This window comes from Callospermophilus lateralis, chromosome 5 (genome assembly GCF_048772815.1).
Source record: "Callospermophilus lateralis isolate mCalLat2 chromosome 5, mCalLat2.hap1, whole genome shotgun sequence".
Classification (NCBI taxonomy): Eukaryota; Metazoa; Chordata; class Mammalia; order Rodentia; family Sciuridae; genus Callospermophilus; species Callospermophilus lateralis.
This window is the reverse complement of record NC_135309.1, coordinates 48,323,401-48,349,773: the sequence shown is the minus strand read 5'-3', so window position 1 is coordinate 48,349,773 and position 26,373 is coordinate 48,323,401. Positions and strand designations below refer to the sequence as shown.

Sequence of the window (26,373 nt, the reverse complement as noted above, 5' to 3'; positions counted from 1 at the left end):
GGGTGCTGTTGATTATTCTTAGTTTGTTACTAATTCTGATTACCTTCTGACACTAGGGTAGTCACGCAAATAATTGAATGAACCTTTCATTTGCAGAGTTCACAGTTCACAGTGACTGTGGGAAGAACTCAGAGCACCTGGATACTGTCATACTCCAGCCAGAGACCTATGACCTGGTGTCGGCATTGGGGGAATGGGTCCCATAAATGGTTGGTGTTCTTAAAATACAGTATGTTCGCTTCAATTCACAAAAATCAAACCCCTCATTTCAAATGTGGATTCAAAAAAGAAGCAAATATTGTAAAGCTGAGTTCATGAGGAGGAAAGCTTCAAGAACAAAGTCTTGTAGAAAGGGAATAAATATAGCAGTTATTTTTTAAAAAGCAGACACAGGTTAATACAATTTTCAACATGTCTTTCCTTTGTGTCCTTCATATTATTCAGAAAAAGGTTATTTAAAAAAAAACATACCATAGCTCTTTATCTTGCCTTGGCTGATCCACTTATAGTTTGTAAACAGGTGAAAATGTGCCTGGCCAAAAGCTTGTCCTTCCTGTTCCTCAAAGTCAGTATTATTTTTATGGTATGATGCTTACAGACTCCCTTTCTTAGCACTTTTTCTGCTTTGTGAATTTCTTCCCAAATATTTCCCCTTCCTATAATGAAAGAAAAGTCCCCAAGCCCTACCAAATACTTGGTTTAATCAATGAATCATTAGCCTGTATTGGTGGTGTTCTTAATTTTCACTTAATGGCAAGATGAACCATGTGCCCTTTGTTGGGGAGCTCTGCCACAAGAAGAAGGAATTTTTAAAAGTATGTCTCGGAAGTAAAATAGAAAAAATAGTCATGCTTAATAATGTTTGCGCCAACTAATGAATTCCATATTTAATAAGTAGACAGTAGCCAATCTTTTACTACTCAATACTTCCTAGTATATCCCATCTCCTTACTTAATGCCCACTAAAAGTATTACTAGATCTGAATCTGAGATACTGTAAATTATCCCTCTTCCTTCCTCTCCATAGCATCCTTCCACCAACACTTACAAAGCAAACAATATTCTAAAATAAATAAAGAACAACCATAAGTGGGCTCCTAAAATCAGCCCATCTGTCTGATTCCCAGCACTTGTAGGTAACTTCCTTTATCTCTGGTTTAGAACTCTCAAAGCAACAATGCCAAAATACTTCAGAATGATTTTTTTTTTTTAAATGATGCTTATCTATGAAGCAGCAGAAGTAAGAAGTAGACCAAGTAAGACTGTAGACCTTTGTTCCAGGAAGATGACTGAAGTTCTGCTGGAAGATTCTTCAGTCTTGTGGTGTGAACTTTTGTGGCAGTAACACAACCAGGCCTGATGAGAAAAGCAGATCAAAGAAACTAAAAGTGGAGTCTGTGGTTCAATTATTTATGATGATGCTGCAGCTGTATTGATCAGAGGCAGTTTTCTCTCTTGCCTTCCAGAAGCTGTCTACCCAGAGAATTGTGCCCCAGTCTGCAAATGCAGGTGGTAGCAGAGAGGTGTGAGTAGCTAACCAGGACCTTAGTTACAAGAAGACGGGTTACCCAATATAGTTCTACCATATCTAATGACAAACAAACTGAAGATCTCTCCACATATCTCATTTCCTAAGAAAGAAATGGTATATCATTTCACCTTGTACCCTGCAGGAAAAAAAGGTTCTGTCCTACCTGCCAAGATCATATTACCTCAGCATCAAAAAGCTCAATACAAAATGGAAGCTTTCAAAACACAGCATGGGGGCTGGGGTTGTGGCTCAGTGGTAGAGTGCTTGCCTAGCATGCATAGGCACTGTGTTTGATCCTCAGCACTGCGTAAAAATAAAGATACTGTGTCCACCCAAAACTAAAAAAAGAAAAGCCCACAGCTTGATATTAAAAGGACAGTAAGATTTTGCAAATTTTATTTATTGTATTCCCTGCTGAACCTCTACTGCCAGGCACACAGTAGATGGTCAGCCATGTTTAATTAACTATTTATTTAATGAACTATAAAGAAATGTTGTTGGAATATTGAGATTTTAGGCACTAAAGGCCTAAATTTTTGTCACACAGCTTGTCTTAGGAGGCCACTGGCTTAGCTACAAGTAAACCAAACTGCTCTTGATGGTACATTGAAAAAAGAAATTTAAAATTTTTCTTGAAATTATGACATAAATAATTTTTTATCCAGAAAAAAGGCATATTTTCTATTATGAATCTTTACATATTACAAGACAAAGGATAGCTGTCCTAGCCTTCCTCCTAGGCAAAGTCCTACTTGCCAGAGGAATAACTTACTCCTGCAGGCTGAGGATGAATATAGGATAAGTATACACAGTTTCCACTTTGCCATTTCAGAAACCTCTAAGGCAAGGATTGATCCTTTGCATTGATACAAACAGTCCCAAGGAATTTGCTATCCTCTTTGAGCCAAAGATTGGGATAAACCTCTGAAGAAAGGGAAGTATTAGAAGATACACTGTCCTTTTCATTTCAAGGGAAGGGGGTTTTGAAAACTTTGTTCTTAATGCTACTGAGGTGATTAGCATTCCATTATTCTATTTGGAAGGTGAGGTTGAGGGGAGTTCCTGTTCTGAAGTAGAAGAAAAAAAAAATGTTGGTAGCTGACCAAACTGATTTATTCCAATAGGGAATTCTAAGAATTTACCCCAAATGATTTTTGGAAAACCACCTAGGGAAAGGCATATTGTGACATATTTCTATCATAGACAACTTTGGCTAATGTACTGCCTTTCTTCCTAATAAAAAGCACCTTATGGAGTTAAATAAACAACCACATTATAGAAAGAGGAAAACATAGGTGTTCCTGGTGTTCTGATAGAATTTAAATTGAGTTAAGAGTCCAAGAAATAATCAGTTTCCAACAAAAACCTATAATGACATAAATTTTGGATCTTGAATCAAGATGACCGTCAAAGTTCATGCTAATATCTCTGCCTCTCCCACCAAAATGTCAACAATTGATGGATATTTAATTTTTAAATCCATAGCAGTACTAGAAATGCAAATGGAAACACTGGTTGGGACAGAAATTTTACAAGGAATCCCTAAAATATGTGAGGCAGATGAAATAATATCAACAGATATTAATATATAAAAATAATATGTAATAATATATAAAAATAATAGATATAAATTAATATATTTTAGGTGGATAATAATACCCACCTAAAAGTGGTGGTGCTGACTCAGAGTACAGACAGAAAACAGCAAGAGCCCTGGGCTGCCAGAAAGTGGTCTCTAGACATTGAAGCAAAAATGCTCCGTCCATCAGATTGAGGAATGTGTTATAGAATTCAAAACCAAGAAGGATATAAACCAGGTGAAATTACCACTGGAAAAATTATCAATATAACACATTCTGTTTTTAGAATAAAAATGGAAACCATACAATCATGTAAATAGATGTTCCAAAAAGACATTTGATAAAATTCAGTATAATAAAAGTTTCGTTCACATACTAGGCTTACAAAGAAACTTCCTAGCCCCAAAAATTAAATGAATATATATTTAAATATATAATTTTTAAAAAATGGTATATAATTTTACCCTATGTTCAGCAAAGAACAGTTTCCATTAAAGTCAGAAATAAAACAAAAATGGCTACTATGGCTTCTGCTATCCAACATTATATCAGAAGTTCTAGCAAGTAAAATATGGCAAAACATGTCTTCAAATATTGGCAAAGAGGAGGAAAAAATGGTCTATATGTAAATTCAGATTATATAATTGTCTTTTTTTAAGAATTTCCAGCAGAATCAACTAAAAACCACTAGAAATAGTAAGATTCCAACAAGAGGACCACAAACCAGATCAGCAGACAAAATCCAGAGCTTTTCTAACCACTAGCACTTTCCAAAAAGCTACATACTCAAAAAAATATCCTAGTAAGTTATAAATACTAATACTTAAGACCTTCCCTAAGGGTTATTATTATAACAGATGACCTGAATAAAAAGACATACAATGCTATATTATTGGATAACAAGACACCACAGAGCAAACATCTATCTTCTTTTGTTTAAATCTATAAGTCTAAGATATTTAATTAATATCTCCCTTTCAGAAAAAAGTTTGCTGATTCCCACACTATACCATAAAAAGTCTCAATGTTTTAAAAAATATTGAAAAATCATCCAAAAGATGGTCTTTGTTTAAATGACTGGATTAAAAATCAACACAAAATATATAAGAAATCTAAAGAATTTGGAAAAATTTGGAAATTAAACAATGCACTTGTAAATAATCCATGTGTCAAAGGAAAGATCACAAAGAAAAACTAGAAAATATTTCTAACTGAATAAAAACAAAAGCAAAACCTATAAAAGTTTATGGAATATAGCCTAGCTACATTCATATTACAATATGTAATAATAGAGAATGAATGCTTTTACCCCAAGTTTTGGAATAAGGCAAGGATCTTGCCACATTCACTCAATATTGTACTAGATGTTCTAACCAGAGCAATAAGGCAAGGAAAATAAATTAAAAGCACCCAGATTAGCAAGGAAAAAACTTAATTTTTCTTTAATCACAGATGATATAATAATCTACATATTATTTACTCCCAATAATATTTAAAAGAATAAAATAACTAGCGATACATAAATAAAAGAAGTGTAATATCTGAACACTAAAAGCTATAGGTCATTGCTGAAAGACAGTAAATAAAATCTCAATAAATGGAAATATTCCAATATTTAAAATCAAATTATGAGATTGCATAACTCCACAATTTAATTATAAACACAAAACTATACACTTTCAACTGATTAACTTTATGATAGTAAATTATATACCTCAGTGAAACTGTTAAAGAACAGAGAAATATCTTTTAGCTTTTAAAATATTTTTATTAGTGCATTGTAGTTATACATTATAGTAGAGTTCATTTTGGCATAATCATACATGAATGGAATATAGTTTGCTCCATTTCGGTCTCTTGTACTTCCTTGTTCTCTCCTATACTTCCTCCTCCTATTTCCCTTCCTCTACTGGTCTTCTTTCTAGTTATTTATTGTTTTTTTCAATTGGTGCTTTACAGATATAAATGTGGAATTCATTATAATATATTAATATATGTACACAGCATAATTTGGTTGATTTCATTCTGAAGCTCCTCCATTTTCTTGTCCCTCCTCCCTTTTCCTCAAGCCCCTTCCTCTACTCCACAGGTTTTCCCTCTATTTTTGTGGCATCTACCTCCCTCTTTTTCCCTCTTTCTCTATCTTCTGCATTTGAGAGAGAACATTTGACCCTGAACTTTCTGAGTCTGGCTTATTTTACTCAACACGGTAGTTCCACTCATTTACCAGGAAATGCCATTATTTCATTCTTCTTTAAGGCTATATTTACTACATTTTCTTTATATATTCATCTGTTTATGGGCATCTTGGCTAGCTTCATAACTTGGCTATTGTGAATTATGCAGTTATAAACATTAATGTTATTGTATAACTACAGTATGCTGATTTTAGCTCTTTTGAATAGATATCAAGGAATGGGATAGCTGGGTCATATGGTAATTCCATTCCTAGTCTCTTGAGGAGTCTCCTTATTGCTTTCCAAAATGGTTGTACTAATGTTCCTTTCCACCAACAATACATGACTGTATTTTCCCCCCACATCTTCGTCAGCATTTATTATTATTTGTTTTCTTGGTGATTGCCATTGTATCTACAGTGAGATAAAATCTTGATGTAGTTTCAACTTGCATTTCTATGATTGACAGGGATATTGAACATTTTTCATATGTATTTTGGCCATTAAATAATTTTTATAGGTACTAGAATGTATTTATATTTTGAAATAAAAACTGCAATAAGTGTGAGGGTTTATGAAAACTAAAATGTTTTAAGATTTCTTGTTTTAATCTCTTTAAAAAGCTAAACATTGATCAACATAGATTTTAACTTTAAAATCTTCACAATACAATTTCTTCATTTGATGAAATTTTCTTCATTTGATGGAAATTGTCAAGTAGCAGATTTTCCACATCAAGGAACCCTTTAATATTTTGGTCTGCTCAGTGTGAAAAATTCACACATCACATAATCCCTCTATTAACTATCTTCCTCTTAAGTGGGAAGTTCCCTATGAAGCAGCATCTGTCATGTTAATTTCATTGTTTTTTGAGGAATATGAATTAACTTTGGGTGAAGTAAAATAATCTATATGATATTAATTTTTGTTCTTAGAAGAAAGTGAAATTAAAAAGCAACTTTTATTGAATAGCTATTGATTGACCCTATGTCTTTGAAATCCATGCAAAGAATTTCAGGATGGATTTCAATGTGGTCTTCATTTTGTATGCCCGTCTTTATTTATTTTTTGGTACCAGGGATTGAACCCAGGGGGGATTAACCACTGAGTCACATCCCCAGACCTTTTTATATTTTATGTAGAAACAGTGTCTCACTAAATTTCTTAGTGCCTCGCTAAGTTGCTTAGGCTAGCTTTGAACTTGTGATCCTCCTTTCTTAGCCTCCTGATTTTTGCTGGGATTACAGGTATGAGCCACTATGCCCAGCTACCTATCATCTTTGAAAAGTCTCTAATGCTGTATGGTGTTCTTCATACACTGATGACAAGATACCACTTGGTATCTGAGTAAATGCTCAGGACCAAACCTGTATTGTAACTTCTGGACACTGGCATGGACAATTTTATTGGCAATTTTCTAACATTGCAGCAGTTGATTCTAAAACTTTCTTGGCCTGGTGGAAGAATTTAGGCAACTGAAAAGAATACTTTGCTGGAGTATTTCCTAGAAGCAAGTGATTAGGTAGACAGCCCTTTTGTAATAGCATCTTCTTCAGAGAGGAGAGTGGCAGCTAGTGCTGCCAGGTGGCAAAGGGAACTTCAAATCAGATATCTTAGCATTAAGAGCAGGAAGTGGTTAGGACTAGTCAAAACCAGTCATTTTATAGAAGAGAACACTGAAACTCACAAAATTGAATGGACTTCACCCAAGGTGCAGCAGGAACTAAGTTTCCTATCCAATGTCTGACTCCCCTTCTTCCTCACTAACTAACTGTTGATGTTGTTTCAGAGTGACAATATTCCCAGAGTACAATAATTACCCTCCCAGCCTTCCTTACAGCCAGGGGTAGACATATGACCCAGTTCTATTGAGGAGATGTAAGATAAGGTTGGATGTGGTTTGGGGGAAGTTTTTTAAGGGGAAACACTTGTTCTGTGTGACCTTGTCTCTCTCCCTTCCTCCTGCACATAATATAAACATAAGAATAGCTGCTCAGATCTAACACAGTGTCTTTAATGATTCATTCTGGGTGTGAAAAACCTTTACTTTTCAGCAATACCTCTTTCTGATAACCCATCAAGTATTGCTAATATTGGAAAGAAATCCATTTCATGGATGCTACAGATTGTTTATGAATTCTGCTGTTTTCCTTATGGAAGCAAGAGCACAAAAATTGAGAAGGACAAGAAAGATCTAAGCTCTAGTCCAAGAAACACTGCAATTGTGTCTTACCTTCCACAGGGCCCTAACTGAACATCCAGCACACTAACTGTTGTTGCTTGCTCTAAGAGGCTGTCAGCTCACAGAAGGGAGTAGCACTCTGAAGAAGCAAAGTTCTGGTAGAGCATTTGAGCAACATTACTGGAGCATTAAGGAGAAGGGTACTAAAGGGGTGAGGGGGTAGGAGGGGAGGAGAGGAAAGAGTATCTGGGCCAGAGAGGGGAAATTTTAAAAATTACCAAAAGAAGAAGCAAAACAAACAAACAAAACCTATGATTTATTGAGCCTAGGAAACTCACAGGTGCCTGTAAAATAGGTCGTTTCCACACACTACCTTGCTTTCTGATGCCCAGCCCAGGGCAAACTCTGCCAACCTGCTTAAGAAAAGTGGTTTCACTCTTGTAGTAAATCTTGCTCTTGTCTAATCTAATTATCGCTGGCAGTTTTTTCCTTTTAATTAAAACTCAAGCCCTTATCCTTTTCTCCTTTTCAAGAAAGATAAGAGACTGCCCAGAGTAATAGACTAGGGTTACTGTGTTTAGCCTTTTCTTTTCAGGAGAGGCAAAGATTGGCAGGTATGGTCTAAGAGGACATTTCAGCTGTAGTCATCTAGGTAGCTGCTATTATAAACAGAAGTATAAAATATAAGAAACTGCTTTTTAACTTAATCAACAAAATGATTAGAAAAGTGAGTGGACAGTAACTGAAGGTCAGCGTCTAGGAGCTTTGCTGTCATGGTTTTTGTGTGTGTGTGTGTGAGTGTGTGTGTGTGTGGCTGTTGTCAAGAGAAAGTCGAGTATCAAGAGGATATGGAGATACTATCGACCTTACACACGAGTGTTTAAAAATACAATCCTTGTATTTGTTCTCATCTCAGAAGCCCTGGGCTTGGTCTTTGTTACCTATTGGATTTCAGGAAGGTTGACTTGAGATGCGGTGTTGCCATTTCCTGAGCTTTTTTTTTTTTTTTTTCCGGAGCCAGCAGCCAGTTCCTTTGTTGTGTCTCCTCTGCCATTCATTTTTCTCTGCCCTCGCACCTCCAGGCAGTGTGATGGAGATGTTTCCTGATCTTTTCGCTGGGAGCCCAGGACCATCAGCTTCTCTGGCATTCGATAAAGGACCGCTTTTAAAAGCCAGTGAATGTCGGGGGCTGGGTGCGCGCCACGCCGGGAGCCGACCCGCTTTGTGAGCGCGTTTGTTTGTCTCCACCGTGGTAGGACCGCTGGCGCTAGGCGCCGGCCGCGACCCCCAGGAGGCGGGGCCTCTGCGCGTCCGGCTCCGCCTGGAGAGGGTTTCATAGTCGTCGCCGCCCTCATTTGTTCGGTTAGATCGCGCTGCCCCGACGCTTCACCTACAGCCTAGTACACCGAACAAGGCAGCCCTGGAGTCCGCTATAGCCTACATCCCACCCGACCCCTCTTCGGACTCTCGTCCTCCGCTTCTTCACTTTTCCTCATTAAAAACATACTGGAGGAGCGCTTGGCAAAATTCAAAGTAAAAACTGAGAAAGGAGAGGGAAGAGAAAAAATTCGATGAACCCGTTTTGGTTCTCCAGAGTTTGTGAAGGGTCGTAATCATGTCGGAGTCGGGGGAGATAAATGAATTTGGCTACATCATGGAATTGCTAGCCAAAGGCAAGGTGAGTGCTCGGGGGGCGCGCGGTGTCATGCCACGGGTCCTTACTCTGGGTACTACCCGGCCTGGAGCCTGATCCGTTTCAGCGTCTGGGGAGGACGGGGGCGACATCCCATGGTTCGCGCCCGCCGCCCGGGCGTCCCAGCTGCTGCAGAATGCAAAGTAGCAGCCTTTTCTTTATCGAGACACGTCTCTGAAATGAGCTGTGGGATACTTTAGAGCGCGTTAGGAGCCAGCTGGGCGACAGCCCACTGTGCGAAGATATGGGGACGATGACCACACGTTGGTCAAGGGAACTCTCCCTTATGCACCCAGGGCTGCCCTAGCGTGAGGAGTCCGAGTGGGTGACCTAGCCTGTCCAGGCGCCGAGGCGGAGGGAGGGTCCGAATAGGCCGGGAAGGCGGGGTCGGGCTCAGCTCTTCGACTGTTGTTGTGGAGGATAAATAGCGGCCAGCAACACAGTTTTCCCTTCCATTGAGTTTTCGGCGCTTTTTCCAGGTCTTTAGGCACTGCCCCAGGCAGGGAACATTTCAAACCGCCTTCTTTAGTGGGGAGTAGGGATGCTGGAGGAACCAGATGTCAGCCCCACACCTGTCCTGAAGCCTTTTGGGGCCCTGGCTGGCGCGGTGGGTGGCGCTCCACGACCACGCCCTCACCTCCGCCGGGAGCAGCCTGCCGTGGGTAGAGAACCTTGCGAGAAACCGGGCTCCGGGCAGTACGCGAAAAACTGCCCAGAGAGGCTTCTAAGTCGTTTGCAAACTGTACGCGTCGGGAAATACCGAGGCAGCACCGCTCACTACTCACCAGACTCCGGTGACCAGAAGGCGGTAAATGGCGTTTGCTTTTGCCTTTTATGCCTGGAGCAGAACCCAACTCCTTGCGCGTAGTCATCAGAAACGAGAGAGATGATTCTGTAGCCCTGTTCTGAGCCCTTGAAACTTTGAGTTCCACACCCTATCAACTCCAACAGACATTATAGAGCAGGGAGTAGTTTTAGTTTCAGACCAGATAGTCCTGTGGGCTCTTAGCCTAAAGAGTCCCAGGTGAACCAACTCCTCCCTGACTTCTATTCTTCAACAACTGAATACAATCATCTGAAAGGTATGGGGGGAGTGCTTCAGGGCGCCGCTTCAATTTATAGACCGGGCAGAGTACAAATGGAGGATCCTTGTTCTACTTCTTTTCCATCCTGAACCTCAATCTGCGTGTGCATGGGAACACCCTGGCCCGTCACAAATAACCTTTTGACCATCTCCAGACCTAGAATGTACGGCAGCCCCCTCCTCCCTCTAGGGAATGAACCCTGGGGAAAGAAGTACAGAAGAAAGGGTGGGCTCCCAGCGAAGAGGAGCACAGCCAGAGGAAGGCCAGAACGTGACTCTCTGGAGAGCAGGACGCACAGACGAACCCTGGCTGCCCAGTTCTAAGTGCTGATGCCTGACAGGAACATCTGCTTGGGAGTCGCGGGTTGGAGGATGCCTTTTTTTTTTTTTTTTTTTAATCTCAAAACAAACCACTCTTGATGAGATGGGGAATAGGATGATAAATTGGTGAATTTAGGCTTGTGTTCAGGCAGTCTTCAAAAGAAGCCAGAATTGTAGTAGTTGGTTAACTCCATACAGTTGCATCCGACTAATCAATTGCATCCAAACCCAGAAATTCTGAGAAAATATTTCTGGGGTGGGCCTAGGGATGGGCATGTTGACAACACCCTGGGTGACTATGAAGCCGCTGGGCTTACCATAAACATTAAATGGAGAGGTAGGGTGAACCATTTATGAATCTTGAAACTTTAGAATAAATTGAGGCACACAAAAACAGAAACAGACCCCTCAGAATAGCAATGTGTTCATCACAATATGCTCTTTGTAATGAAAACACAAAATAATTTTCTAGTTTCCTGCACTGGATTCCTCTGCCTCTCACTCTTGACTAATTAGAGCTTCTCCAGGCGTTAGCAGTGAGCCTGTATGAACATTCTCGCCTAATTTCCATAGGTGGAGAGGCCAGGTGTCCCTTGGACATCTTACAGGTTTCCCCAGTAAGAGCACTGGAGGGATCAAGAATTGACTCCTAACCATCTCCATTTAAAACCCCCTATTTTGTGTATGATTATATAGACTTTGGACACCTAATATTAGCCATGAAATAACAAACCTTTGAGACTCACTTGCTTTATTTTCCTCTGGGGAGTTAGATTTCACTTTGTAGTTCAGGTTTCTAATGTAATGAATAATGTGAAGCTGGTCTAATTATGAAAGTAAGATCAGAGGCCTGTAGTCTGCCAATGTTCTCCTGAGTCTCTCAAAGTTGAGACCAGTGCCTGACATCAGCATAATTTCCTTTACTTTCCCTCCAGATGTTGTTTAATCCTCTTAGGACTTCTCAAACTGTACACAAGTTAATTTAAAATACATGGCTTTAAAATCTTACAAAATTAATACATGCTTCTAGGAAAGTATCCTAACTTTTCAGAGGCTTTACAAAAGGAAACACTGGAGGTTCATTCCCACTTCCAATCCCCTGCCCAGTGGCAGATATTTATGTGACTATTTCAAATAAATTAGTTTATTATGAATTTACTGATATGGGAGGTGAGCCTTTCCTCTTTGGGTAACCTAAAACCCACACACTAAACTTGATCAGCTGATTTTACTCTTATTGTGATATGCTTACTTTAATATTTAAAGTACACAGTAATCTCTATCATTGCAATCTTTCAGCTCATCAAACAATACTCTATAGGCACACAGTAGCAAATACTTATTTTTCAAGAGTTTTAAAAATCAGCATAAATGCATTTCCTTGTATTTCACTATCAGTGAAACTTTTACCATTTCTGAAATCTGTTTCTTTTGCAACTCATCTCTTTGGACTAAAGAAGAGCTTTTCAAATCTGTGGTCAATATCCAAGATTACTCAGGCAGTATTTTCAAACTGCTTTGATCTCTTCAAAGATTTGCCTCATTAATTTTTTATCATCTTCATATACCTCTTCTCTTAGACTATCATGCATTATTTCAGATTCCAATAATGAAAATTTGATGATGAAGAATAAAGCAATTTAATTTTAATATACCTCTTTATATTTCCAGTATTTATCATATTTATCTTTACATATAAATGTCCAAAAGTACTTCTTGTCTCCTATAGTTTAATCGTTACTGTTTGGACACATTCAAAGAGTAGAATAGTGTGAACAAAATTAAGGGGTTTTGGAAAGCTCACATTTAATTTTGTTAGAGAAATACATGGTGAATTATTAACTTTGAACATCTTTGAGGCACATAAAATTTAATAATTTTTATAAACACAATATTGACTCTAGAACAAGAAGACACTTATACTCTGAAAGAATTAGGTTTAGAATATTCGTAAATCCAGAATAATGTAAAGTCTTAAACATCTCCTGGGACCAAAACAAAAATACCACCAAATGAGCTGTGTCAGAAGGCTGAGTAGATAGGTGCTCACACAACTGAAATTTAAACTGGGGTGATAATGGTAAGATTGTCTCCACTGTAAAGTATTCTCCAAAATATTTTTTTTAATACATTGGGATTGAGTGAAATGTGGAGGGTAGGGAAGAAGATTTAGAGTTTTGCAATTTAATTTGAAAATAGCTAATTTCATGACTATCATAATTTTTCTCTTTTTAAACTATATTGTTCTAAAAAGTTTTGAGGAAAAAGGGATCTCCTAAACTACACTGTAAAAGAGTGAGCCAGATATTTTGTGAAATTATAAATTACATCTTTTATACATACCTATGGGCAATGCAATAAGGATGCTAGAGTAACATCCAGTTTTCATCCTGGGTGTTTGATATCTAGCCTTGCAATTGTGAGCATATTACTTAATCTCTGGATAGAGGTGGGGAGGATTGGTGGTTGTTACCTGTACTCTCTGAAGAAAATTATACCTGTTTCCACAGGATTATTACAAGGATTAATGAATATGTTATATGACCTTCCTATTATTGTTATTGACACATAATAGGCCCTTAGTAAATAAAGGTTGTTACCATTAGCTATTATGATAACAGGGTTATATCTTGAGATAACTTATATCCAAATTGCATGATCATTATTAGCAAGTGGAGGTAGAATTTCCAGATAAAATACAGAATATAAAGTAAAATTTGTATTTAATATCAACAACAAATAATTTTTCTACTACAGATATGTTTCATGCAATTTCTGGGATATACTAAAAATTTTTATAACATCTGAAATTCTAGTTATACCATGTGCTTTGTTTTTATTTGCTGACTCTACAACTCTGAGGAGGGATGATAAGATTTGGCGAAAGGGGACCTTCCAGACAACCTTAAAATATTACCAATGTTGTTCACCTCAAGTTCATCAAGAGACCCCTTTGCCTACCAGTTATGCAGCAAGTACATTCACTCTCGCGATTATCAGAAAAAAGTCTGCAAGAGCAGCATTGTTTCTCCCATTTTCCCAATTTCAAATCGGTGATCTGGTGCTACTGCTTAGTAGCTAAATGCCTACTGGATTTTGTCTTAAATAAAAGCTTAAATGGTTAGAGAGATGACTTACAAAATATCAGACATCAGTGATATGAAATAAAGAGTATGTAATTGTGTTAGCAGGAAGACCCTTAAGTGCTAAAGGGGTTACATTAAGAGACAATCAATGTAAACCAGATTAATGAAGGAGACTCTAGAATCGTAGCTTGAAAGATGAGTGGAATTTGGTCAGGCAGTGGAAATCTGAACTTCCTGGCTCTCTGGACTCCTCTCCCCTGATTTTGTTCCCATAGAAACACTTTATGACTGGTTAGTCAACAATTGATAGACAGTGCCATTCATTGTGCCTTCACCTCTAACTTCCTAATTCCCAGCAGTATGAACAGTCTGTGTGCCAACCTACTACAACCCTGTGATTTACTTAATTTCTATTTTCCTTATTTCCCTTAAGAATCACAAGGACAGCATTGCCCATATAGGAAGTCATCTGTAAATATCTAAGAGTCTATTGCCCTGTAGGCATGCAGAGAGGAGGCTCAGGCTGGGCAGGAGAAGCTGTCTTGATTTTATACCAGTGTTGCGGAATGACTAGGGATTCCTAACAGAGGCAAGGTGTAGGGGTATGTAGTCTTCTTCCTTTGCTTCTCTTTCTTGCAGGTTATATTAACAGAACGGTACCTTGATTGTCTGATCTCAGACCAAACAGTTAATATGGGAAGAGACTAGGTCAGTTTAGTGAGTAGTATATAGCCTACAAGGTAACAAGTATGTATTTTAAATAACTGAGCCTCTGTTTTACCAAAAACTAAGTGGTGTGTTTATGTTCTAGGCCTAGAGGCCTAGAGGGGCTTGTTGACTTTTTGGACTTCATGAAGAAGGTAGATGTGAGACAGCTCACACCCCTGTGATGGAAGAGTGAATAAGTAACACCAACAAGTAAAAGACATCACAGTAAATTCAAAAATTGAAAGTCTGTGGACTTGGTGAGTGATAGGAATGGGTTAGGCTACCTTCTCATGAATTTTGATCCAGATTTAAATTATAATCTATTGGGGTAAAAGGTGCTAGAATACTCCTAACTGGGAAGGGGTAGTTGCCAGGGGATAGCCATTTCTCTGTAAAAGCCTTTAAAATCTTCAACATCTACAGAAATCATGGTATTCCCAGCCATCTATCCTTTATCAGACTTATGTTATTGCAAGTTTACCGTCCCTCCTAAAAATTCTGCCACCAACATACACCTGTACACATTCATATATATCCCTCTCCTCCTCACATTCTGAAACCAAGCTGCTTGTGGTCCAGCACTATAGCTAATTCTGCCTCTGTCTGATTGGAATCACAAGGACAGCATTGCCCATATAGGAAATCATCTGTAAATATCTAAGAGTCTGTGGCCCTCTAGGCATGCAGAGAGGAGGCTCAGGTTGGGCAGGGGAATTAGACAGGAGGATGAGAAAGAACAGAATGTGAGAAGAAACAGTAATGATTTGAAGCCTGACTAGAGGTAAAAAGGAAAAAAGAAAGGATGTTCACACATGCACACAGGATTTTAACTGAGGAACCGAGAAAGGTCTTGGTGCCTGTATGTGGGAAGCTAGATTGTATGGCAGTAGAGAGAAGTTGATGAAAGCATGGTAGACTGTCAAGCAGGATAGAAAACCTGAGGGAACTGGGAAGTGGAGGTTTTAAATGGTTGTTTTCATATTTGCTGTCATCTTACCAATATATTCCTTCACTTTTTTTTGGCTTTAAAAAGTATATAGATTAGCTGGGCTGGGTTGCTCAGTGGTAGAGCGCTTACCTAGCATGTGTGAGGCACTGGGTTCAATCCTCGGCACTACATATAAATAAAATTTAAAAATTCATCAACAAATAATAAAAATATTTAAAAAACCTTTTAAAAAAGTATACAGATTAGGGACTGGGGCTGTAGCTCAATGGTAGAGCACTTTCCTTGCATATGTGAGGTACTGGGTTTGATCCTTAACACTACATAAAAAAAAAAAAATACAACTAAAAAAATTTTTTAAAAAGTATATAAATACAAAGGATTTTAATATAAAATGTTTTAGAAGCTAGCCATGCACATATTAATGCAAATACAAAAGTAAGCCCCCTACTTCTGACTCCATTCCCTTACTTCTCTGCAATAATATATTTCTTGTGCTTTAGAGACACTTTTATTTTTATTTAGCTGCCTGTACAAACATATATACCTGCTTGAATGTTTTTGTCAAGAGCAGCAGCATACAGAATTCATATGACTTCACATTTTTAAAACACTGTATTTTAGGCATTCTTTATCATTGGTACATTCATTTTAACTCCTGTATAGTATTTCATGGTGTGGATGCTGATTACTATAATTCCACAAATAAGATCTTTGTATGCATATTTATGTGTACACATGCAAGTATTACAATAGGAACATTCTTAGATAAAAATAACTTTTGTCAAAAAGAGTTAAATATTAAATTTTTTTTGCAAAATTTCCCTTCAAATAAGCTGTACCATCTACACTATCACAAAAAGTTTGAAAGTGCCTAGTTCCCCACATTGTGGCAAGTTTTTTTTTTTCTTTAAAGTTGTTCATGGACCTTTATTTATACATGATGCTGAGAATTGAACCCAGTGTCTCACGCATGCTAGGCAAGTGCTCTTCCACTGAGCTACAACACCAGCCCTTGGCAAGTGTTTTAACGTAATTTTTGGAACTTGTAAATTAGGTGAAAATGGTTCAGTGAAGTTTGATTTGCATAATGGAAGGCCTTTATTTATTTTCACCAAGTATTGTCTATACATAAGTGTATCTTTAGTTCATCACATGAAATCGTCTAATCTCTTTTACCTTTAAAATTAAATTAAAATTAAAATTACCTTTTAATTATTTGGACCCACAACACTATTCAGGTGTTCTAATGTGAAACTACAGCTGATGGGAATTTATTTAACCCAAGAGTCAGTATTAGAAAGTCTTATTATTTAACTGGTTGAGCCTTAAAAAAAAAAAAATCTATGTAGGTACGTGGCGTGGGGAATGATTTAGGTACCCAAATGACATAGGCATTTGCTGTTTTCCTCATTTCCTTGTTGAATAGGACTCCTGAGAACCCGAGAGAAGGAAGAAGCCCTCTGGGGTCTAACACCTTCCGATATGTATCTGAATCAGAATAACCCAGTCATTAAGTGGTCAGGCGCTTATCCTCTCTACCCGTGACCTGTAAACTGGGGATGTTCCATTAAAGATAATTGCAATAGCTCCTTGCTGTTCTCAGTTCTACACTTACTGCCGTCATTTAGCTGCAGGGTTGGAGAAGAGGCTACCACTGCTGACTGGGCTGTGGGAAGACGGTAGAACTTGCGACAGCAGAGACGCTCCCAAAGAGGAAATGAAAGTGGGAAGGCATTTCAAAACCTAAATATGCGTCTCTATAGATCTGTGGTCCCTTCACTCAGTTTAGGACACTATGTGATACTGAAAGAGATAAGGGAAGCTGGAAAAGCAATGGTGTGATCTAGTAATACACTTTGCAAATAACCTAGGTTAACTGATTCTCCGTGCGAGCTGGAGAAACACGACAGAGGAAACGTGCCTGAATCTTGGCAGGTGAAATTAACTCCGTTAAGTCTCTCCGTGCGTGTGCAGCTCAGGACCCTCTGCCCTCGGTTCTCAGGGGAGAAAAACAAGGGGTGCTGCGGGGTTGTGGGCACTCCCTTGTCCCTACCTCTTCAACTCAATTCTTGGCCAGCACCCTGGAACGCAACTGCTACCCTGAGGGCTGGACCCTTGCCACTGGGCAGGAACGTGTGGTGCGTGACGAGACCACGCCCAGGTGAGAAGCGGCAGGAAGCCGAAAGCAGTGTTCATTGATCACTAGGGGAACTTGAAGTTCCACCCAAAACCAATCAAGTCGCGAAAAGAGGGTTCGTAGACCTGCGGTGGGTGGGGGTTGCGGAATACTCAAGACGGGCCTTGCAGGTGGTGGTAGGAGTGGGAGGTCAATCGCTCTGGTCCCCTCCGGAGCGCGGCTCCGCGGTGCCCTCGCCCCCTCCTCAGAGCTCAGAGCCAGGAGATGTTGCTCTTTCGTGGTGTCTCCAACCGCGCTTTGGGAAAGCCAGCGGGGAAAGCAAAATGAAGCGCAGAGGGGCCGCGCCAGGCGGGTGGCGAGGGATGCAGCCGGTTGCATCCTGCTGCAGCCCCGCAGGACTGCAACACCCGGGCCCCGCCCTGGCCCCGCCCTCGGCTCCACCGCCCTCACTTCCGCCCCTCGCAGCTTCCTACCCAGGCAGGGGCAATGAGTCACGGCCTGGGTGGGAGTGAGGGGCTAGGGAGCCGGAGAGGTGAAGGCGGAGTGCGCCCGGACTCCACGCGGAGCCCCACTCACCGCAGGCCAGGGCCCTCACACCTGCCCCGGGCGCTCCGAGGGCCTGCCGCCCCGCCCTCTTTGTGCGGAGGGCGCTGTTGCCTGGGCGACGGCCCCGCCCCCCGGCCCCGCCCCTGCCCGGCCCCGGCCCCGCCCCCGAGGCGCCCCGCCCTGGTCTCCGCGCGGCGGTCGGCCCAGCTGCAGTCCGGGAGCCGCCGCCGCCGCCGGCAGTGGGGCGGGTTTCCCGGGGCCGTCGCTGGGAGCAAAGCTGAGTCTCCCGCGCCTGTGCTTTCGCCGGCCCGCCCCGGCTTGTTCCTCGCCTCGTCGGTCCGCTGGCCGGATCCGGCTGACCAGCTTGCCCTCCGGCTCTTAACCGAGGCACCACTGCCGCCGCGGGGACCCGCCCACCAGACCCTGCTGGGGGCCGCCAGCCAGCCTGTTTAGACTCTGCCGTTGATGACACCTGGCCGAAGGCTACCATGGAGGGGGATGCCTCAGACTCTCTGGTGAGTGAGGGCCTAGGGGCTGCCTCCTCTCGCCCTGGTGGCGGCGCGCGAGGACCCCCGGGGCTTTTTCTGCCCTCCACCCTGAGCCGGGAGTGAGTCTCTCCTCCCGGAGCAGCCTGGGCTGTCGTGGGGTGGCTCCGCTTCCTCGTAGCCTGTCCCCACCAGGCACTGGTTTCGCCACCCCCGCCCTTTATTAAACACGCTGGGAGGGAAGCACTGGTCATCCCCCGGGCCCCGAGGAGGGCGCGGGTCCGTGACTGCCCACCTGAGCACCTCGGGGAATCCGACAGGGCTCTTTAATGGGATCCAAGCTGGAGAATTCGCTTTAGGGAGGCGGGTGCGTGACCCATCCTCCTTTGTCTGGGAGCGTCTTAGGGCTCCCGCGGACTCTGGCCAGGTGCTGCCGCAGTGAGCGAAGGCTGTTTGGCTTTGCCGGCTCGCGGGGTGGGGCCTGCCGGAGCCCTGGCAGCCGTCGAGGTACTAGAGTTTTTGTTTGGAGATTCGTATGTACACTTATTCTGAAGTTTTCCAATGAACCCCTTTGAAGAGCAAATGAGCCTCCACATCACATTTCTTTTTAGATTGTTTCTCCTTCAATAAACACAAAATGGACAATTAATTTTTCTTTTGTGTAAGAATTATTTTATTGTGATTATAAAGCTAAATTCAAGACAGTGAATGCTTCATGTACAAGAAAAATGGTTGTTAGATCTTCTTCCAGTGAGAGGTAAACCTTAATTAAGGGTATTGTTTTATACACAAATGGGGTGTGAAAATTTTGGACATTCAGTACAATATTTTCCTTTGAATTATTGTCGAACTGTTTGTGAAATCAGATAAACTGAATGTTCTGTATCTTTGGTGTGAATCGTAGGTGTGGTATCTCATTTCCAGATTTATTAAAATCCTGACATGGGCCTTTATTAAATATTTTACTGATGCAGCAAGAGAACTACAATGAAAGTGATAAAAGCATTTGTCTCTAGTGTTAATAAATCATTAAGGATTGTTAAAATTCTTTGTGACATTTTAAGGGAAATAGTTTAGCATACATTTTTGTTTAAGATAAATTATACTATATGCATATGTAGTATGTCAAAATACACTCTACCATCATGTATATCTAAAAAAAACAAATAAAAAAATGTTAAAAAGGATGGGTGTATTAATTACATTTTAACTTCTGTGTATTTCTGCTAGTTGAAATCATTGTAAGGTTAAGAGTTGAAATGAGGTTGAGTCCTTTAATGTTGGACATCATTAAAATTGCAGACATGCTGACTATAGATTCATAACGTTTAAAATTCAGGTTACATGAGAAAACACATAGGTCAAGGAAGGGAAAGCAATATGAAGTCATTCAACTTTTTAGTTATAAGAATCTAAAATGTTTCTCATTTAAAATAAAGGAGGCTGAATCATAGTGGAATAGGGAGAGGGATCATGGGAGGAATAGAAAAACTCTAGATAGGGCAGAGGTTGGAGGGGAAGGGAGGGGACATGGGATAATTAATGATGGTGGAATGTGATGATCATACTATCCAAAGTACATGTATGAACACACGAATTGGTATGAATATGCTATGTATACAACCAGACATATGAAAAAATGTGCTGTATATATAATAAGAATTGTAATGCATTCTACTGTCATATATAAATAAAAAAATTTACAAAAAAAAAAGAAAGAATGAAAGTCTATAGTATTGAAATACTTTTAATGGTGCCTTTTAGTCCTCTACATCCTTTTAGTATTCATTAAGTGCTTTTATGGTAACAGCTTTGATATATAGCATGAAAGCATCAAGCATTTTAACTGCATTACAGTATATTAAAAATGGTGAAAAAATTGCTGATAATTCCGCTTGTAAATGGATTTCAACTAGGATTCTGTGAACGTATAGGCTAGCCTAGTTTTTATCAGCTTTTGTTATTTGCCACTCTGAAAACTTAATGTACCAAGTAAGAATACAATCTGTTCTTAGTGTTATATTTAAACTTCTTTTTTTTAAAGGAGAGAGAGAGAGAGAGAATCTTTTTTGTAGATGGACACAACACAATGCCTTTATTTTTATGTGGTGCTGAGACTCGAATCCAGGTCCCGCCTGTGCTAAGCGAGCGCTCTACCACTGAGCCACAATCCCAGCCCATATTTAAACTTCTTTATTGAAGTAATTTTTTTAGAATATTACAGAGTTCCTAAATCATTGAGTTATTCATGATGATTTGAATGACTTTTTATTTTTTGATAGACTATTATGGTCTCCTGATATTTTATGCCAACTTCTTTTATACTTATATTTCTTTTTATCTTGTGTCTATTCAGTTTTGCTTTTTCCAGTACTGGGGATTAAGCTTAAGCTGTGACATGTGTTAGGCAAGTGATCTACTGTCAGCTACATACCTTGGCCTTTTTATATTTTTATTTTGAAACAGGGTCTTACTACATTTCCCAGGCAAGACTTGAACTTGAACTTCTCCTGTCTCAGCCTCCTTAGTAGGTGGGATTACAGGTGCCTGCCCCCCTTGATTCTGATTTTTGAGCTATGGATATTGGAGGACAGTTGATGGCATAAAATTGGGTAGTCTGAGGGAGCTTCAGATTTTTAAAAATCTCTTAACTTTTTTAAAGCATATGCTTTTCTACAAGAGCTATAAGCATGATAAAATACTGCCTTCTGTGAGCTTTTGACTCTGATTTTGTTTTATTTTAAGGTGTCTATTAAGAATATCGAGAGAGAGCTCATTTGCCCAGCATGCAAGGAGTTGTTTACCCACCCACTGATTCTCCCTTGTCAACATAGTATCTGTCATAAATGTGTAAAAGAACTCTTATTGACACTTGATGATTCATTCAATGAAGTGGGATCAGACAACTCCAATCAGAGCAGTCCTCGACTTCGGCTTTCCTCCCCTAGCATGGATAAAATTGACAGAATTAGCAGACCAGGTATGTGGCAGAACCTTGGTTGGTTGGGGTGAGGTACTTTCATGTTTAGGAATAACTGTGGAAAGAAAATTGTTTTTATCATTTTAAATGTTAACTTTTTCCAGGTGGATAAACTAAAACTATAATTATAAGAGATTACTCCCAGTTAAAATATGAAAATGAATTCTTGTTTTTTGATATGCGCTTAAAGCATATATTGGATATTGAACACTATCTTTGTGATAAACCTCTTATTAACTGTGTCTATATTTAGGGGATATTCTGACCCTATGGTGTCTTTGATATGATAAAACAGTGGATTAATGAGATACTTACCAGAGAAATATCCATATATGTAATACCCAAATAAATACTGCAGAATTAGAAATGGAACTACATAATGGCAAGTCCTAGAAAACTTTATTTATAGACAAATTATTTGATATCATTTGAGAATTTTCTTTAACCATTCTTAATCCATTTTAAAAATAAGAATTTTGAACATCACAAACAGCAGAATTCTGTAATAATGTATAAAGTAGGTCTGATTTAATATAGAGCACATATACTATTACCTTTATCATATTACCAACATGTAAATTGTTTCCTGTTGATGTAGTGTTACTTTTTCTTAGGTAGCTATTATAGGATTAACGTATTACAAAGTAATTTAAAAATCACTCGAGTTGCTGAAATTCTTCTTTTTGGGGGGCGGGTACTGGGGATTGAATTCAGGGGTATTCTACCACTGAGCCACATCCCCAGCTTTATTTTGTATTTTATTTAGAGACAGGGTCTCACTGAGTTCCTTAGTGCCTTGCTTTTGCTGAGACTGGCTTTGAACTCAGAATCCTTCTGTCTCAGCCCCCCAAACTGGGATTTTGACTGGGATTACAGGCATGTGCCATTGTACCCGGCTAATGCTGAAATTCTTAGTACAAAAAATTCTTGGTACTGAGGTCTGAGATGGGTAAAAAGCATGTTCTTGGTAGTATTTAAATGGCCATAAATTTCAGATCTCAGAGCTTCAGCTCTGTCCAGTTTGAGCTTTGAGATTTTAAATTTAATCCTTTTGTCAGTTTCTTTCTCTTTTAGTATTAGGAGTAACTTTTTAATGATGTAAACTCTTTTTTTTTTTTTTCCCCCAGAGAAGGATGTCTTTCTGTAAGTCGCATATGTTAAAATTTTAGGTCACAAGCATAATAAACACAGAACAATTTTTCACTTTACCTTTTTGGTATAGAAATATTGTATAAATAGAAATATCGTGTATATATATATATATATATATTGTAAAATATTGTATTGTACAATACAATATAGATGCATTTTCCTATTAGCTTAACCATTATAGGAAAACCAGCAGCCAGTTGATTCTAGACCTTCCTGTTGGGGACAGTGGGCCGTGGCTAGGATTAGAATGCTTGCCTTTCAAAGAGGGCAGAAGCTGCTTTGCACCAAATGAATTTGTGGAATTGAGGGCACCAATTGTCAGATTTACTATTTTGTCACAAACCTGGTAATGGTTTTTCAGTGGAAACATTGGCAGTTAATTCAAATTATTTAAGAATATTGTGCCAGCTCAACATAGTGCAGGACTGCTAAAACATGTCTTTGGCTCTGACTCCTCCAGCTTTTGTAGGTCATCAATGTATGCAGTCTTTATTTTAAATAATGTATGGGTGACCAATATCTGCTAGTATTGTAGAGGGGGATTCTGCTTTGAGCAGTGTGCTGAACAAGTTCTGTCAACTGCCTGATTTCTCTAGCACTGAAGTTCTTTGCCTTATTGAATACCAGCTGTATTCATTTAGTCAACAAATACTTTGAGTGCTCACTGGTTACCAGGTAAGACTAAATGCTGAAGAGGTAAATAAAATAGACCAATAGTTATGAAAAAGTGTATAAAAACTAGTCTAGCATTGTACAAAGGTTCATAAAGAATACCAGATTTAGAGTATAATTCTTTGTCAAGCACTCATACTGAGTAATTGAATAGATAAACTAGAGGACCCAGAGGGCGAGAATGCCTCAAATATGATAATCATTCCTGGAAGTTTGTATCGATGAATATAAATTTTAGGATTGTCCTCCACATGATCACATGATCATCAGGTTTAAACTAATAGAACTCATTCTATTACAGATGTAATGTTACTTAACTTCTGTTTGGACATTTGCCTGTAGTATTTTTTTGGACAGATTTATGGATTCATGGTTCAGTAATATCACTGCCCATCTTTTTTTCTGACAGGGTTTTTCTTTGTTTTTATCAGTTATACATACTTGAGAAGGAAAACAGAAACATTATTCACAGGTATCAGAAGGGGAAGAATAGAACTCTAAAAGTTACTTTTGCCGTTGGTTTAATAAAGAATTAGATTTGTGCTATCCCATGTAGTAGCCATTAGCAACATGCAACTGTTAAGTGATTGAAATGTGGTTAGTCTGAAGTGAGATGTGCTGTAAGTATAAAATGAATTTTAAAGACTTAGGGTAAAAAAAACACTAAAATATTTATATTGATTACATTTTGAAATGACAGTACTTTGAATATAGTGAGTTAAATAACATGTTATCAAAATTAATTTCACTTGTTTCTTAACTTTTTTATGTGGCAAGTGAAAAATTTAAAATCACATATTTTAACTTTGGCTTCTGTATTTCATTTGGATAATGTTGCCTTAGACGTTTGATAGAGCTTTTTAGATAAAAGAGTTCCTTAAAAGGAGAGTAAAATTTATGTGTATAACATAATTGCATATTATATAAAAAGAGCTATATTGTCTCATGCTTCTGATCATATATGTACAAGTTTTCTCTTTTTTAATTTTCCTGAAATAAAAAATGGAAAAAATATATTCAGTGCTAATAATGTTTATTTACAGAAAAAGATACCCAGTTTTAGTAATATTTGGGTCAGTAAAAGACAAACTTGAGAATTTGATTTACCTTTTTTTCTAACAGTTACCAGAAATAGGATTGTTTAAAAACATAAATGTATAGAACAAAGTATAGGTCCCTTAAGCACTGCACCAACAATGATGAATTCTGAATTCCAATAACTTGAATGTTTAAATACCATGTGTACTGTGAAAAACACATTTTTACTGTTAATTCAATAATTGTATTATGTACAGGACACAGTTACTGCTTTATCTTTTGTTAACAAGTTGTGAATCTTCTCTTTGAAATTAAATTCTAAATCCAGCTTTCTGTTCATTGTTCACAGCTTCACAACGGAGATCTTTGGGGTGGAGAGGTAGAAAATGCTTTATTGCTTTTGTGGCCAAAGGCAGTATAGTTTTAAATTTAGATTATGTTATCTTGTGTATATATATAAGGTTATTTAACATCAGTGGTCAAGTCTTCAAAATTATGTAGAAAATGAACAAATTGTGCTGAAACAACTTAAAGGTCAATATGACTAAAATTTCAAGCAAGTTCTGATGTTTTGAAGGGGGGAACACTGATTATTAGTGCTTGCATTTTGTCAGTATGCATGCAACACTTTTTTGAAGAAAATGATAAGTATTCCTTTTGCTTGTTCTTTTAAAAAATATACAGCACCTGAAAATTTCTTACATTTACTTAGTGGAACAAAGCTTAATATAGGAACATTGGGGAGAGTAAATAAGCCAGTACTTTCTCATGTATTGGAAATTTTGATTACTTTGTTGATTATTTTTGCAGTTAATAACAATTGTTGCTTTTTTATGAATATGATGTCTTTTTATGTTTAAAGTATTGGCATCAGAGTTTTAACACCTGAGGTTTTAACCACTTGTGGTAGATAATGTACCCTCCTTTTTTTAGGCTTTCTGAAGTATTCTGTGTGAAAGGTGGACCAACCTATCAAAGAAATTTTTTTTCTTTTTTTTTTTTTTTTAAACTCCAGTTGACCTTTAAAGTAAAACGGACTACTTTTCTTGTGTAATGCTGGTGGTACCCTCTTGCTCTTTGGAGAATAAGAAAGACCTGAAATGTTATCCCTTTTCTGTTTTTCTTGCCTTCTTTTGCATCTGTTGTAAAGTTTTATAGCCATTCTTCAGTGAGGATTTAGTAAGTCTAAGACCATTTTAAATGTTGAAAATTAGTAACTAGAAGGAGAGAAATAGTTTTCCTAAAATAATTTTTTCTTCGTTTTTTCTTTTTGTTTTGGTACTAGGGATTGAACCTAGGGGAGCTTTATCACTGAGCTATATTCCCAGTCCTTTTTTAAATTTTGAGACAGGATCTCACTAAATTGCTGGGGGTTTTGCTAAGTTGCTGAGGCTGGCCTCAAACTTGTGATCCTCCTGCCTCTGCCTCCTTACTTGCTGGGATTATAGGTCACCACTGTACCTAGCTTAAAATAAGTTTATTTCTTATTACCTTTTTGATTCAGAAGGTAGCTGAGAAAAATAGTTTTTGCAAGTTGAAGAATTCTAATATAATATTCAAAGAGTAAAGGTAATCATGGACATCAGATGGTCAGTATATGCCAAAAGAAACATTAATGTGGCAGTGTAAGGTATCAGCTAATTGCCAGACACCAGAAGCCAAACATGAATGCCTGGTGTGGGGAGTGGTAGTATACCAGTTGTTGGCTAGGTGTAATAGTGGGGAAGTTATATGCAGCCAGACTGTGGAAGAGAATGGTAACTAGCAGAAGTTTGGAACTTTTATTAATTGATTCTTTTTCTTTTGAAATACTTTATTTTCTCTTTGGTATTTAAATGGCAAAATATATGACTGAAAGTTTACTGTTTTGGAGAATTTGCTATAAATCAGTTTGCTTACATTTAATCAGTCTTTGAAGTGAAGATATACAGGGAAAAGAATAAATTTTGCAAGTAGATAGTATTAATATAATTTGCAAATATTGTGGTGCTACAAATTGACTATTGCTTGGCCTACATTACTTCCTTCCCATTGCAAGCCATCATTAGTTTT

The 26,373-nt window shown here is 38.7% G+C and overlaps 1 protein-coding gene across 2 annotated transcripts in view; it reads left to right on the top strand.

Moving 5' to 3' along the window:
• Positions 1 to 9,085: 9,085 nt before the first annotated feature.
• Trim36 (tripartite motif containing 36) overlaps positions 9,086 to 26,373 on the top strand; it is a 47,583-nt gene continuing 30,295 nt past the window's right edge. Inside the window, exons 1-2 of one of the 2 annotated variants that reach the window (XM_076855876.1) lie at positions 9,086 to 9,148; positions 21,225 to 21,459. In XM_076855876.1, coding sequence (XP_076711991.1) covers positions 9,086 to 9,148; positions 21,225 to 21,459 — 298 coding nt within the window. Of the gene's footprint in view, positions 9,149 to 18,482; positions 18,510 to 21,224; positions 21,460 to 26,373 lie in introns of those variants that run through there. The other variant, XM_076855877.1, reaches the window with a different exon arrangement.